Source organism: Lissotriton vulgaris, chromosome 6, assembly GCF_964263255.1.
Source record: "Lissotriton vulgaris chromosome 6, aLisVul1.2, whole genome shotgun sequence".
In the NCBI taxonomy this organism is placed as follows: Eukaryota; Metazoa; Chordata; class Amphibia; order Caudata; family Salamandridae; genus Lissotriton; species Lissotriton vulgaris.
This window is the reverse complement of record NC_141694.1, coordinates 1,175,345,719-1,175,362,755: the sequence shown is the minus strand read 5'-3', so window position 1 is coordinate 1,175,362,755 and position 17,037 is coordinate 1,175,345,719. Positions and strand designations below refer to the sequence as shown.

At 45.8% G+C, this 17,037-nt stretch overlaps 1 protein-coding gene across 1 annotated transcript in view; it reads right to left on the bottom strand.

The window, feature by feature from the left end:
• Window positions 1–1,270: 1,270 nt before the first annotated feature.
• The window catches only part of LOC147708604 (uncharacterized), a 36,073-nt gene continuing 20,306 nt past the window's right edge, over window positions 1,271–17,037 (bottom strand). Inside the window, exon 4 of the mRNA XM_086925753.1 lies at window positions 1,271–2,221. Within this exon, the coding sequence (XP_086781879.1) occupies window positions 1,404–2,221 (818 nt within the window). The 3' untranslated portion in view covers window positions 1,271–1,403. The remainder of the gene's footprint in view (window positions 2,222–17,037) is intronic.

Below are 17,037 nucleotides of genomic sequence, written 5' to 3'. Positions count from 1 at the left end.
GACCCTGAGTGACGCAGACACTCCTGCTTCCACATACACATGTGAGTTAGTGGCTTGACAACGCCCTTGTGGTATGTGCTTGTTGTGGAAGTTGACGCACACATTCAGCCGTAATCTCTTCACTCATCACTGCTGCTGCATACACAGCCACTATGTTGCGCACAGTACCCAGATCCAGGACCACACACGCCTACAGATTACCCCTCCTTCAAGCCATTAGGAGAGCATACTCCTGCCATCCTGCACACAGGGAACACCAGACAATCATCCACCTGGTATCTGAAGACCTCAACCTCACCCATGAGACATCATCTGCCTGTGTGTGCAACTCATACTGGCAAGACTATGCAGAGACACATGACAGTGTGTCGACGTGCAACCAGGTAAGGTGCCTCATAGGGCACACACACCTTCCTTCCACCAACATATGGACAGTGTTACCTTGTCAGCACCACAGCAGCACACCTTACATTCCTTACAGTAACGTGGCAGTACACTCCCTTGGCAGACCTATTCTACATTTCCCTCACAGCCAGTGGATTAGCCACCAGGTACACACACCATTACCACGTCTCATGGGTGTGGTGTGATGTGGCCGTTCTGGTGAGGATAATTGTCACACGTGGCTAGATGTTCTGTGGGCGTTGCACACATCACATCAGTTGTGTACTTGTAACTCTATAGGGGGATGTCACGTGATCAGGTGAGCTTTTGTAGACTAATAAAGACCATAGGCCACTGTCTGTGCTGCCACCCTTTGCCTGTGCACCATTCATCACATCCACAGGACAGCAGCATGCTGATGATAGTTGACATGCCTGAGGACACAGTTGTGGGTACCACCAACGTGGCCACCTAGCTTTATAGCCCTGATCTATACACCTACAAATTATTTTCCTGTGCCTATCATTGACAGCAGTTATGAGAGGCAAACCACCCTCCAGCATTTACATACCATCACAGGTGTGTATTTCCATCCATGTATCTAGTTGTTGGAATATTGTTACCTATGTGTGTCCTCATCCAGTCTCATATCCAAGTGTGTGGATGGCTACAGTGTGTTGCGTACTCTTGCATTTCATACATTTGCAAACACATATTCTTCGTACTGTGGTTACAGGATGACTACACAAATGTGTGTGATGAAATCTTGATTTATTAGGTGATCTTGTGCAGCAAACGTGAGTAGGTGCTGTACAGAAAGGGGGGGAATCCAACGTTCACTGCTGGGGATGAGATGCCTTGCCCTTAAAGTCAACAGAGTCCAGCACACAGTGCTTGGCATCATTGGGCAGATTGTGACCAGCAAGTCCATGTGGGAGAGTCTGATGGGTGATGTTGTTGCACCCAAGGCCAATATGCCAGGTCAGGTGTCCTGGGAGTTGTGCATGACCTACTGCCTCTCAATGTCTTAGCCGTGGACGACCCTTCTTCCTTGGGGGACCCTCAGGTGCAGGCCTGGGTGATGCATGGGACGCTACGTCAGACAGTTCCTCCTCCTCCTCCTCCCTCCCTGTGGCTGGTGTTGCACTTTGCCTTGATGTTCCTGGCCTGGTGACACAGGGAGGGTGCTGCATGTTGCCAGCAATCCGACGTAGTGATTGGCTCATGTCCCGATGCACCGTCAAGAGCTCAGCCAGTGTTGCCTCCACCCGTCCATAATGTTGTTCTTGCCTGGCATGTTGCTCAGCCTGCTGTTGTTTGAGTTCGGTGAGGGCCTCCGCTACCTGGCTAACCTCCCTGGTGTCCCGCCGGTATGCCTCCAGAATGGTAGTCAGTTCAGTCAGACCGGTCCCTGCAGCTGACTGGCCAGAATCTCGCCTCCGCCTTGCGCCACTCCCACCACCCTGACCCAAACGAGCACGGCCTGCGCTTGTGGGCACATCCGATCGACGGGATCCCCGAGTGCTGGCAGGGTGGATGTTGTCTGCCACCTCAAGAGTATCCGTCAAAGAATGTCCCTCATTTTCAGACTGGCTGTCTGTTGGATCATGGGCAGGGCTCTGACCTGTCTGCTGGCATGTGGTGGGAATGGGTCCGGTAGTTGGCACGGATGTAGCTGGTACAGTTGCTGCAGGGGTTTGGGATCCAGAGGGGCCAGGTTGGTTGGGGTCATCCACAGTGCGTTGAGTGGCGTTGCTGTCAGTGGGGTGAGAGTCCTGCTCAGCCTGGGACTGGGATCCTTCTCCCCCCTGGTTGGGGGTGGTTTCCACACGTTGCCCTGTGTGTGTGACAAACAGACACAGTTAATGCACTATCAGGAAACATATTTATTTTTTAACCATTATCAGCATCACTGTTCCACAAGCTTGACATTGTTGTCATTGTTCAGTTGTGTATGTAGTGCTAGCAAATTGACATGTAGTTAAGTATTTTTTCCTTCTTCCATTCTCTTGACAATGAGTGACACAGCCATTGCTGTGTCTTGTCTTGCCACCACAACACATATACAGCATTGCACTGTTTGATGCTACATTCAGGATACAGTGTCAATCCTTATGGCTGCGTCAGGCATGCACAGAGTTCATATGCAGCAGGTTCTTGTAAGAGACTGAGTTTATTTCTTACTGATACATTCCAGTACTTTGGATAGTTGTTGCTGTTCCGTGATGGCGAAGCAATGCCAACCCCCCAGGACCTGCACACCCACTTCTGCATCATGGCAATAAGACGTGGCACTTGTCCTAGAGGCATCACCTTGCCAATACGTATGTCCATGTTGGGACTTAAGTGCATGCATAACGTTCATATTATGGGCCAAGTGCATTGTGTGAGAGGCACAATGGACTTGAGCATCTGCACTGTGCATGTTATTGTTGTATGTGTATTCATATCTGAAACTGTTTAGTTGTGGTAGATGACCATTGTGACAGTGTAGCACTCCATTGCCTGTCCCCATGGGATTACTTTCTGTACGGGATGTGTGACGGGCCATGGTAGTAGTTGGTATGTCAGTAGCAATCTTACATCTTTTTTGTGTTTTGGCTGTGCCCTCATGAGACATGCTACCTTGATCGTGGTTGAGGGTTCCTACACAGGATGTCTGACCTTGTCCTGGAGTTTTTGATTGCAATGTTCACAGGAGTGCCTTGTTCTGACTACAGAGCTATACAGACTGTGTGTCCTGTAACAGTACTGTGTTACCTGCAAATGCTGGGTGTGTCTCAGGCAGTTGGCACATTACTGCTGGTAATTGAGTAACATCCCTCGACAATCTGGTGTATGTTCTTTAATGGACCTATGAAGTGCTGGGGTGTGACTGTGTGTGCCCAGGTCACTGGGGTGAGATGACCGTGGGAGGATAACTGAAGGTGTAATCAGAGGGAGGAGGGTGACAGGGTGTGCAATCCAGACCTATGTAGGGAGACAGACAGAGGGAGAGTGAGGGGGACGGAGTTGGATGGGGACAGAGACAGAGGGACGGAGACAGAGGTTGCCAGACACAGGGAGACTGTCGGAGTGAGGGAGACAGACAGATGTAAGAGGGCAACAGAGGGATGGAGACAGGTGGTTTGGCCTCACTTGCTTGCTACACTACCTTACTGTGTCACCAAATGATGTGTCTACAAAACATGTCTCAAGGACATTGAAAATAATATTTTTGTGTGGTGTGCTGTCTTGTCTGTCCTTTCACACTCCCTGTGCATTCAGCATAGTGCTTGTGTGTGTACCTGGGTCATATGGGATGGGAGCAGCCTCCTACCCTATGACTTACTCCCTTTCTGCCTCCCCCTTGCAACTACCTGTTATGGCTGTCTTTTTGCTAGCTCTTTGGAGAAGGAGAATGATGGAGAGTGACTCCAGCCTATCACCCCCATAGCATAGGGATTAGGCCGATAGACAGGGACCCTGTCTTACATATATAAGGGCATTTTCGTACTATTTTCCTTAGAGTAAGGCTTATGAATTTAAGTTAGGGGATAGATATATAAGTATTAGTCATGATTCGCTCATTTGCTAACATGCTGGGCTATTTTTCATGGAGCTATGCATATTATGGGCTCCGTAGGCCTTAAACGAGACAGACTCCATTTTGCTTTCTGCCCAGTAGCTCGAGAAGGCTTTCTAGGTGAAGTGTAATGTTTTAGTTTCAAGCTGTTGTTCGCTTGGAGAGAACCGGTTCAGGCTGACCCTTATCGAAGGAATGTATTTTTCTCCACTCCGAAGACACAACTTCAGGCCGGCCGGCTGGGAAAGTGTCCTTGGTACGGGGAGGTACAAGAATTTGGTGGGCGGCAGGTTACTGGCCGTGAATTTCCATGAAGGAACGGGCTTTGATATTAGCGAAGGTGTTAGTCAGTTTGTCAGTTAGTCCGTAGGCGGCATCTAGCCGTTAGCATCTCTGCCATTATTCATTTTCATGGTGGACAAGTCGCCATCTTTGAAGTCGGAGAAAGATTTAAGACCGAAACTCTCTGAGAAAGACTGAACGAGAAGTAGCGCGGAGCGCACTGATACAGAGAGAGAGAGAGACGGTAGCTAATAATCAGCAAGGTTCCGGTGTCCTGAGGGGAAGCAGACGAGGTTGAGCCTAGCGGTGCAGACGTGTACTTGTGACGGCTGAGGGTGACTGCAAGGCGAGCCAGGATACAGAGACGAGAAGGGAACCTAGATGACTGCCGAGTCCAGACTTCCCACTAACAAGGTGATATCTGTCTAACTTAACTAGGATGTGCACTCTAATCTTTACCTTTTTCTTGCAAAAGTTATGCTGCATAGTAATGTGATTTATGTCTATTGTTAATAAATACCCTAATTCATATAGAATTATTGTGTACCTGGTGCTTATGTTCAATCTTGGTAAACCGCATTCCTAGTCGAAAGCTGTTTAGGTGAACGGATGAGAAATCCCGATCAGGTAAATGGTGATTGAATAAAGAGGGAGTGAGTGGACCTTTGATGCCAAGAGCAGGGAGTACACTATACAATCTGGAACTATATTCAAAGTTATTATTGTAGTTTTGTCCCGAGTAGATCGCTGAGATATCATCCCAATAATTGTTCATAGGAATGTGGTCGTCGTTGATATGCGGCGTTAGTGAGAGCGTTGGGGGGGAGGCCAACGTAGATACCCACTGGATTGTGGCTTGAATAAGTGAGAACGCCATGGAGGATACTGGCGCTTAGTTTCGCCGGATTGCGAACAGTTTGGAAAAGGGAGCATTGGGTTCTGCAGGCCCATGTGTAGACACACCGGATTGTGTGTCAGATCTGCCCTAGGGTAGAACGGTCTGGGTCGGGGTGGCCGCGAGACCAACTGATGTGAATAAGATATTGTAGAAAATCCGTACATACATATATTGTCATTCCCCATCCTTAGGTGCGACCTGTATATTTATCTGTATATCTACTCATTGTGAATACGATCTGAGGAGGGAAGGTGAGTACGTTTTGGCTGGGTCACAGGGGCCCCTGGGGGCTGATCCCATCTAAACAGAAAATCCAGCCATTACATCTGGCGTCACGAACTGTTTACGAAGCCTGTGTGCATTGTGTTGTTTTAATCTCGTTGGTTTGCGCTCGGCTTGTACGTATAAAATTTTGTTTATAATTGTGTATATAATTTTTTGCGTGTCATTATGTTTGCGAAAAAATCATCGTCGGTTTTCAAATTACCGATTCAGATTCCCGGCTGGGAGTCTACGCCTTACGAGGCCTTGGCCCGTGAGTGGGCTGATTCTACTGGTTTGAGTGAAAATTGGTCTTCATGCTTGGAGCAGGCGGAGCCTGCCGATGTGGTGTCGTGCCTACAGAAAGCGCCAGTAGTGAAGGGTGATGAGCTTCCTATTTTAGGACGCAGAGGGTGGATTGTTCTTAATGCATACAGAATATTGCATGAGAGGTTTGTTCAACTACAGAAACAGTTTAAAGATTCGGAAGGACAGTGTGTTGAGTTGCAAAATGCGCATACTTTGTTGCGTTGTCAAAATAAATTGCTTGCCGACAAACTTGAAACATATCAGACCATTGCCGAAAGAGCTGAGGTCCGTATTGCACGATATAAATATAAACATCGTCGTGGACGTGTGTCTTCCCGCAAAGTGCGTATGGTTGTAGCAAAAGCTGGAATGGATTGGAACCCCGATGAGTGGGACGGTAATATCTGGGATTCTCATACTTCTGACTCCTCTGCAGAGGAGGGTGACAAGCGCGAGTCTTCTCGCTCCGGACGTGATTGTAAATCTGCTTCATGCATTGATTCAACTCCCGATTGTGACCGTGCTCGTTCTTCCCGTGTGGATGACGTAGCTTGCCCTGATTGTGCTGTTAAATCTAAGATGCGGGCTTCCTCGGAAGCTCTTCCCGCAGTTTCTGCTCACCCGATTTTTCGACGAAAATTACAACAGGCCCCTGGTAATCCGGGTGGTATAGCTCTTGATTGTATTGAAGATTTTACTCAGCAGGAGGTTAGTGACATTCTGCAACGATTTAGACAACGGCCTGGTGAGGCCTTGCTTACCTGGATGGTGCGTCTTTATGAGCTTGGCGCTGCCGGTATTATGCTCGATGCTGTTGATTGCTTACGTTTTTGCTCTTTGAGTTCTGATTCTACGATTCAGGATCATTTTCGGAATTATAATGGTGCTGGTCAAATTTCTTTGCTCCAGCTTGCGTCTGATGGCTGTAATCATAAATATCCAACTGAATCTGATTGGCCTATTGATGAAAAACCGTGGTACACTCTGCGCGATGCGTCGCAACGTTTAAAAGAGGAAGTCATGAAAACGTGTATCTTCCTTAGTACTGCTGACAAATTATTGGATGGTCTTTTAACATCTTCTGTGCGTAATCGCATTATCCGTTCTTCTCCTGTTGCTTACAAGCAGGTCATGATGACATTATTGATTAACCAAACTGGCAATCCTTTGTCTGTTGTGCTTGAGTCTGTTCGTCAGCTTGGTGAGCTGGGTGAATGGTTTAAACCTGAAAGACAATCTCGACCTGAGGGTCGTACTGGTGGGGACTATAAGTTCTCTAGACGTGACATGTTTCTTGCTCTCATTGCTGATGGTGTCAAAAGGGAAGACATTGATGGCGAGCCTAATAATCGCTTATGGGACATGTTTCGTAAGCGTGGTTTGGATCGAAAGGAGGGTGCCCGTCGTGTGCGAAAGAATGAGTATGATCGTGGTTCGGATGACAGTGGTGATGAGAGACGACGTGTGAATTCTGATCGCCGTGATGATCGGCGCTATGAACGTGATGGCTCCCCTCGTCGTAATGATGGGAGGGGGAGAGAGGATGATCGTGAGAGGGGAAGAGATGATCGTGTTTCTAGCAGACGACGAGATGCAAGGAGTTATTCCCCTGACGTAAGAAAAAGGGAGGATCGTAACAGACTCCCTGACCGTAACTCACAACTTTTTGAACCTGACACTAATCCGTTTCGTACTGGAGACGGATATGAACAAGACATTCTAATACCAAAGAAAACTGAGAACATTTACCCTGATTTGTCTTGGTTGACAGAACTCAGGAAAAATGACTAGGAAATAGGTCAAGCTCCGGTACGCAAGTGGGCCCACAGAGATTACAGACCCTATGTAGATATTGAGATTTTTTGGAAACATCGTAATATCCAAAGGGCCCGAGCGTTGGTTGATACTGGGGCGGAGGCCACTTTAATTCATGGTAAGTCGAGAAAATTTAATGGACAGTCTTTTACAATTACCGGTCTGGGTGGTAAAGAGACACCCGCGGTTCAAACTGCACTCGAAATTAAAATTGGTAGAATTCCTCGTAGAGAATACTCTGTGTTGGTTGTGCCACTTTTGGAATACATTATTGGAATTGACATTTTGAAAGGTATGACTTTGCATTTGGATGATGGATACTATCAATTTGGTACACAACAGTACATTTCGACCAGACCCGTACGGGTTGGCCGTTTACGCATGCCACCTATTAAGATCCCTTTAGCAACGAAAGTGATTTCTCAAAAGCAATATCGCATTCCAGGTGGTCATGAAGAAATTACCGCTACGATTCAGGATTTGGTTGACGCGGGAGTCATTACTCCGGTCACATCTGCTTGGAATAATCCCGTTTGGCCCGTGCGCAAAAGTGACAACTCTTGGCGCATGACTGTTGATTATCGAGAATTGAACAAAAATACACCTAAATTGACTGTTGCGGTGCCTGACATTGTCACACTGATTCAGAGAATTCAAAAGCATCCAGGTACGTGGTATGCTTCCATTGATATTGCTAATGCGTTCTTTTCAATTCCGATTGCCCCCGAATGTCAGGAACAATTCAGTTTCACATGGAATGGACGTCAAATGACGTTCCGGAGTCTTCCTCAAGGCTATGTACATAGTCCTACGATCTGTCACCGGCTGGTGGCGGAACATTTGTCTGAAGTGCCCACGAATCCACAAGTTCAGATTTGTCATTATATTGACGACATTTTGATTCAAGGTGAAACGCAAGACCAGGTACAGTCCCATTTAGATCAAATTATTGACTGTTTGCGAGCGAAAGGCTGGGAAATTAATCCTGACAAATTACAAACTCCATCCCAAGCCGTAAAATTCTTAGGAATTAATTGGCATGAGGGTCACAGAGAGGTGATTCCACAGGTTAAACGAAAAATACTTGATTTTGCTGTTCCCAGAAACAGGAAAGAAGCTCAATGCTTTATTGGATTGTTTGGATTTTGGCGTCAGCATATTCCCCATTTGAGTCAAATCTTGGCTCCACTGTATCGAGTCACTCGTAAAAAGAATGCGTTTGAATGGGGTGAACCTCAACAGACTGCTTTTAATTTGGCTAAAGAAGCTATTCAGTATGCCTTGGATTTGTGGCCTGTGAGTGAAGGTGATGTGGATTTGAATGTGTCCGTGGAAGGCCTGTATGCCAATTGGAGTTTGTGGCAAAAGCAGGGCAGACAAAAAGTGCCGTTAGGTTTTTGGACCAAAAAGTTACCCGAGGCTGGTGAGCGTTACTCACCTTTTGAAAAACAGTTGCTTGCTTGTTATTGGGCTCTGGTGGATACCGAGCAATTGACCCTAGGCCTTGCTGTGATTTTGAGGCCTGAAATTCCCATTATGCAGTGGGTTTTGAGTTCACCGAAGTCCCATCGAATTGGACATGCTCAGGAGGCTAGTGTGATTAAATGGAAATGGTACATTCAGGACAGGGCACGTGTGGGTCCGAAAGGTGTGGCGGTTTTACATGAGCGAGTGGCGCAGGCGCCCTCCAATGAGGCTGAAAGTGAGTGTTCGGTTCCCGTAGTGCAGGAGTCTCCCGTGAAGTGGGGTAAATCATTTGATGATCTGTCCGCGGAGGATAGAAAACATGTGTGGTTTACGGATGGTTCTGCGAAGTTCATTGGTGACAAAAGACATTGGAAAGCTGTCTCTTTTAATCCGATTTAAAAGAGGAAGTCATGAAAACGTGTATCTTCCTTAGTACTGCTGACAAATTATTGGATGGTCTTTTAACATCTTCTGTGCGTAATCGCATTATCCGTTCTTCTCCTGTTGCTTACAAGCAGGTCATGATGACATTATTGATTAACCAAACTGGCAATCCTTTGTCTGTTGTGCTTGAGTCTGTTCGTCAGCTTGGTGAGCTGGGTGAATGGTTTAAACCTGAAAGACAATCTCGACCTGAGGGTCGTACTGGTGGGGACTATAAGTTCTCTAGACGTGACATGTTTCTTGCTCTCATTGCTGATGGTGTCAAAAGGGAAGACATTGATGGCGAGCCTAATAATCGCTTATGGGACATGTTTCGTAAGTGTGGTTTGGATCGAAAGGAGGGTGCCCGTCGTGTGCGAAAGAATGAGTATGATCGTGGTTCGGATGACAGTGGTGATGAGAGACGACGTGTGAATTCTGATCGCCGTGATGATCGGCGCTATGAACGTGATGGCTCCCCTCGTCGTAATGATGGGAGGGGGAGAGAGGATGATCGTGAGAGGGGAAGAGATGATCGTGTTTCTAGCAGACGACGAGATGCAAGGAGTTATTCCCCTGACGTAAGAAAAAGGGAGGATCGTAACAGACTCCCTGACCGTAACTCACAACTTTTTGAACCTGACACTAATCCGTTTCGTACTGGAGACGGATATGAACAAGACATTCTAATACCAAAGAAAACTGAGAACATTTACCCTGATTTGTCTTGGTTGACAGAACTCAGGAAAAATGACTAGGAAATAGGTCAAGCTCCGGTACGCAAGTGGGCCCACAGAGATTACAGACCCTATGTAGATATTGAGATTTTTTGGAAACATCGTAATATCCAAAGGGCCCGAGCGTTGGTTGATACTGGGGCGGAGGCCACTTTAATTCATGGTAAGTCGAGAAAATTTAATGGACAGTCTTTTACAATTACCGGTCTGGGTGGTAAAGAGACACCCGCGGTTCAAACTGCACTCGAAATTAAAATTGGTAGAATTCCTCGTAGAGAATACTCTGTGTTGGTTGTGCCACTTTTGGAATACATTATTGGAATTGACATTTTGAAAGGTATGACTTTGCATTTGGATGATGGATACTATCAATTTGGTACACAACAGTACATTTCGACCAGACCCGTACGGGTTGGCCGTTTACGCATGCCACCTATTAAGATCCCTTTAGCAACGAAAGTGATTTCTCAAAAGCAATATCGCATTCCAGGTGGTCATGAAGAAATTACCGCTACGATTCAGGATTTGGTTGACGCGGGAGTCATTACTCCGGTCACATCTGCTTGGAATAATCCCGTTTGGCCCGTGCGCAAAAGTGACAACTCTTGGCGCATGACTGTTGATTATCGAGAATTGAACAAAAATACACCTAAATTGACTGTTGCGGTGCCTGACATTGTCACACTGATTCAGAGAATTCAAAAGCATCCAGGTACGTGGTATGCTTCCATTGATATTGCTAATGCGTTCTTTTCAATTCCGATTGCCCCCGAATGTCAGGAACAATTCAGTTTCACATGGAATGGACGTCAAATGACGTTCCGGAGTCTTCCTCAAGGCTATGTACATAGTCCTACGATCTGTCACCGGCTGGTGGCGGAACATTTGTCTGAAGTGCCCACGAATCCACAAGTTCAGATTTGTCATTATATTGACGACATTTTGATTCAAGGTGAAACGCAAGACCAGGTACAGTCCCATTTAGATCAAATTATTGACTGTTTGCGAGCGAAAGGCTGGGAAATTAATCCTGACAAATTACAAACTCCATCCCAAGCCGTAAAATTCTTAGGAATTAATTGGCATGAGGGTCACAGAGAGGTGATTCCACAGGTTAAACGAAAAATACTTGATTTTGCTGTTCCCAGAAACAGGAAAGAAGCTCAATGCTTTATTGGATTGTTTGGATTTTGGCGTCAGCATATTCCCCATTTGAGTCAAATCTTGGCTCCACTGTATCGAGTCACTCGTAAAAAGAATGCGTTTGAATGGGGTGAACCTCAACAGACTGCTTTTAATTTGGCTAAAGAAGCTATTCAGTATGCCTTGGATTTGTGGCCTGTGAGTGAAGGTGATGTGGATTTGAATGTGTCCGTGGAAGGCCTGTATGCCAATTGGAGTTTGTGGCAAAAGCAGGGCAGACAAAAAGTGCCGTTAGGTTTTTGGACCAAAAAGTTACCCGAGGCTGGTGAGCGTTACTCACCTTTTGAAAAACAGTTGCTTGCTTGTTATTGGGCTCTGGTGGATACCGAGCAATTGACCCTAGGCCTTGCTGTGATTTTGAGGCCTGAAATTCCCATTATGCAGTGGGTTTTGAGTTCACCGAAGTCCCATCGAATTGGACATGCTCAGGAGGCTAGTGTGATTAAATGGAAATGGTACATTCAGGACAGGGCACGTGTGGGTCCGAAAGGTGTGGCGGTTTTACATGAGCGAGTGGCGCAGGCGCCCTCCAATGAGGCTGAAAGTGAGTGTTCGGTTCCCGTAGTGCAGGAGTCTCCCGTGAAGTGGGGTAAATCATTTGATGATCTGTCCGCGGAGGATAGAAAACATGTGTGGTTTACGGATGGTTCTGCGAAGTTCATTGGTGACAAAAGACATTGGAAAGCTGTCTCTTTTAATCCGATTACAAAGAAATTGTTAAGCACAACTGGAGACGGTAAGAGTAGTCAATATGCTGAACTCTATGCAGTTTACCAAGTTTTGAAACAGGAACTACCTGGTACATGTCATATTTTCACTGATTCCTGGTCCACTGCAAATGGACTAGCGGTGTGGTTACCAACATGGCATTCTCATAATTGGGAATTGCATTCCAAGGAGCTGTGGGGCAAAGAGTTGTGGCAAGAAATTTGGGAATTGCTCCCGCAGAGTACTGTAACAATCTTTCACGTGGATGCTCATACTCCAATTGACTCCCGTGACAAATTTTTTCATAATATTGCAGATGAACAGTCTAAAATTTCTGAGGCAGTGGTTGACATGCAGGATTCTGATTTGGCGGGATTGGCGAAGTGGGCCCATCAGAAAGCAGGACATTTTGGAGAGAAAGCCACTAGCAGGTGGGCTGCCGATAGAGGAATTCATATTCCCTTTTCTTTAATTAAAGATGTCATTCTACATTGTCCCATTTGCCAGCATTCTAGGAAAAAAGAGGTGCCTCAAATTGTTCGAGGCCACTTACATCGAGGTAAATTGCCCGCCCAAATTTGGCAGATTGATTATATTGGTCCGCTCCCTATGAGCAGAAATTGTCAATACATTTGCACAGTGGTTGATACTTATAGTGGCCTTTTGGTCGCTTTCCCTTGCAAGAACGCTACCCAAGTGAATACTATTAAAACCCTGGAGCTCATTATTCTGTACTATGGTGTCCCATTCCAGATTCAATCAGACAATGCATCCCACTTTCGTGGAAGATTGGTGCAGGAATTCTGTACGGAAAATAATATTGATTGGGTGTTTCATATTCCATATTATCCACAAGCTTCAGGACTTATTGAGAGAATGAATGGCTTGTTGAAAGAACAGTTGCGCAAGTTGACTGATGACCGTTACAGCCAGTGGAGAGATGTCCTACTTCAAGCTTTGTTAATTTTAAATAATCGTCCTTTGTTACATGCTGAATCTCCTTTGATGCGTTTGTTTCCTCCACATGTTGATGCAAAACCAAATTCTATATCACATACTGTAATGTATTGGGAAATTACCCCCGGTGCTTTGGCTCCATGTAGAGCAACCCCAGGTTCCGCAGGCCTCGACCTGCATGCTTTAAATGATGCACAATTTCCAGGAAAAGATCGAATCATTGTTGAAACTGGCATTGGTGTCTGTATACCTGCCGGTAGTTTTGGATTAATTGCCCTAGATCTGGCCTGGCCCTGAAAGGTGTACAAGTACTCGGAGGAATAATTGACAGTGATTACCAGGGAGAGATTAAGGTTCTCCTGCTTAATAGCAGTGAGACGGATTTGTTCATCAAAAAGTCTGACCGTGTTGCTCAGTTACTGATTATGCCTGTCTTCAGTGGTGAGATCAAAAAAGGCTCTGCTCCAACGTTGCTAACTGTGCGAGGACAAAAAGGCTTCGGATCGTCTGATCTTCCTGGAGCTAAAATATGGGTGCAATCGCCTAAAAATCCTCCTGAACAGGCTGATATTATTGCGACCGGTCATGACAACACCATTTTGGTGATGAAGCCAGGGAAAGATGGCTGGGAAGCTGTCCCAGCTGATAAATGTTACTTACGAGAATGATTAAGGCCTGTATTTGTATTCTTTCAGATCATTCTTTGGATTGCTGCTGCAGGATGTGTCGGCGTTGGACTCCTTTTGGCTTGCTACGCCGGGAGAGGAGAGGATCCACCGACGCCGGTTGATGGGATAATAAGAGCCCTGCGGTCTGCGTGGGAGAAATCTTCCAATTTCTGGATCACACTCGCAAGGCGGGTGACGAACTCTCCGCATTTTTGCCTTACCCCCATGAAGAGCGTTACTGACATTTTAGCGACCTGTTTGGTAGCTGTCCCTGCATCCACTGAAACTCTTCATCATATCTTTAATGTATCTAATGCCCGACCTAATGTTATTCTGGGTGATTTCGCGGCCCATGAATTCTGTCCCTCATGTACTCTTATTCCAGACCTTGATGTCCCTATTAATTCCAGAATTACTACTTTTAATATTACCCCTGGAGATCTTTGCTTCATTATGACCTGTAACCCTAAAGCTATTACTGAGTGCTTGCGGCTGAAGCTCCAAGCCGCTACTACTTTTTCATCTCATCAACGTTTGTTATGTTCGAAGAGACTTCCTAATTCATGTCTTTCAGTTACGAATAACATGACATGTAAACGTTTATTAGTAGCCACTAGCCATTATCGTTCAATGCTATTGCCAGCTGGATGGCTCTTTTCCTGTGGGAATTCATCTTGGCCCTATATTCCTGCGAATATTTCTGGTGGCCCATGTGCCATCACTAGATTAAGTTTACTAATGTTTTCCTCACATCCTACTTCACATTCCCGTATTGTACGTGATTCAATGTCATTACATGAAGACTGTGATTCCTCTGTTCATCTTTTTTCCAAATCAGAATATCTTGGTTTAGCTTTTTCTATTATTGGAGTGCCAGCATTGGCCGTTTATAATGCCAAAACAATCGGCAAAATGGCCTGCTGGATGGTCAAGTCCATTAACCAAACATCTACTGTTTTATCTGATTTATTATTAGATTCCCAAGGTGAACGTAGAGCTATTTTACAGAATCGCGCCGCTATCGATTACTTATTGTTGAAACATGGACATGAATGTTCTGATTTTGAAGGTCTATGCTGCTTTAATTTGTCTGACCATTCTAAAGCTATCCAGTCCCACATTAACAAACTCCACGACTTGACTGCAGAAATTAGAGAACATATAGATCAGGGTTTCTTTGACTGGCTTTTTAATTGGCTCCCTGACATGCATTTCATACGACAAATTTTAGGGGGGGTTATTGTTGCTATCTGTATCCTAATAGCTATTTGTTGCTTTATTCAGTGTATCCCTTCCCTGCTACAATTTTTTAGACTTAGTAAGGGTCGTAGATCAGTTAATTTTGTTTAATATTATTCGTCTACTGACGTTAGCTCCATTTAGTTTGTGGTTAATAGACTGGAGTCAAGGGGTGTAATGTTATGGCTGTCTTTTTGCTAGCTCTTTGGAGAAGGAGAATGATGGAGAGTGACTCGAGCCTATCACCCCCATAGCATAGGGATTAGGCCGATAGACAGGGACCCTGTCTTACATATATAAGGGCATTTTCGTACTATTTTCCTTAGAGTAAGGCTTATGAATTTAAGTTAGGGGATAGATATATAAGTATTAGTCATGATTCGCTCATTTGCTAACATGCTGGGCTATTTTCCATGGAGCTATGCATATTATGGGCTCCGTAGGCCTTAAACGAGACAGACTCCATTTTGCTTTCTGCCCGGTAGCTCGAGAAGGCTTTCTAGGTGAAGTGTAATGTTTTAGTTTCAAGCTGTTGTTCGCTTGGAGAGAACCGGTTCAGGCTGACCCTTATCGAAGGAATGTATTTTTCTCCACTCCGAAGACACAACTTCAGGCCGGCCGGCTGGGAAAGTGTCCTTGGTACGGGGAGGTACAAGAATTTGGTGGGCGGCAGGTTACTGGCCGTGAATTTCCATGAAGGAACGGGCTTTGATATTAGCGAAGGTGTTAGTCAGTTTGTCAGTTAGTCCGTAGGCGGCATCTAGCCGTTAGCATCTCTGCCATTATTCATTTTCATGGTGGACAAGTCGCCATCTTTGAAGTCGGAGAAAGATTTAAGACCGAAACTCTCTGAGAAAGACTAAACGAGAAGTAGCGCGGAGCGCACTGATACAGAGAGAGAGAGAGACGGTAGCTAATAATCAGCAAGGTTCCGGTGTCCTGAGGGGAAGCAGACGAGGTTGAGCCTAGCGGTGCAGACGTGTACTTGTGACGGCTGAGGGTGACTGCAAGGCGAGCCAGGATACAGAGACGAGAAGGGAACCTAGATGACTGCCGAGTCCAGACTTCCCACTAACAAGGTGATATCTGTCTAACTTAACTAGGATGTGCACTCTAATCTTTACCTTTTTCTTGCAAAAGTTATGCTGCATAGTAATGTGATTTATGTCTATTGTTAATAAATACCCTAATTCATATAGAATTATTGTGTACCTGGTGCTTATGTTCAATCTTGGTAAACCGCATTCCTAGTCGAAAGCTGTTTAGGTGAACGGATGAGAAATCCCGATCAGGTAAATGGTGATTGAATAAAGAGGGAGAGAGTGGACCTTTGATGCCAAGAGCAGGGAGTACACTATACAATCTGGAACTATATTCAAAGTTATTATTGTAGTTTTGTCCCGAGTAGATCGCTGAGATATCATCCCAATAATTGTTCATAGGAATGTGGTCGTCGTTGATATGCGGCGTTAGTGAGAGCGTTGGGGGGGAGACCAACGTAGATACCCACTGGATTGTGGCTTGAATAAGTGAGAACGCCAGGGAGGATACTGGCGCTTAGTTTCGCCGGATTGCGAACAGTTTGGAAAAGGGAGCATTGGGTTCTGCAGGCCCATGTGTAGACACACCGGATTGTGTGTCAGATCTGCCCTAGGGTAGAACGGTCTGGGTCGGGGTGGCCGCGAGACCAACTGATGTGAATAAGATATTGTAGAAAATCCGTACATACATATATTGTCATTCCCCATCCTTAGGTGCGACCTGTATATTTATCTGTATATCTACTCATTGTGAATACGATCTGAGGAGGGAAGGTGAGTACGTTTTGGCTGGGTCACAGGGGCCCCTGGGGGCTGATCCCATCTAAACAGAAAATCCAGCCATTACACTACCCCATACAGTCTTGCAGAGCTGTGACTCATGGCCACCCACCCCCATACTGCTGTGCACTGTGATGAGTTCCACCATATTACATGTGTTTGTTGTATACTCACCAGGCTCAATGACTCCTTCTATTCCGTGTACTCCCACCGGTGGCAGCAGGGTCATGACTTTCTCCTCCCAGGGATGGTATACTGGAGGTCTGCGGGGACCACCACCTCCAGTGTGGTGTGCATTGGC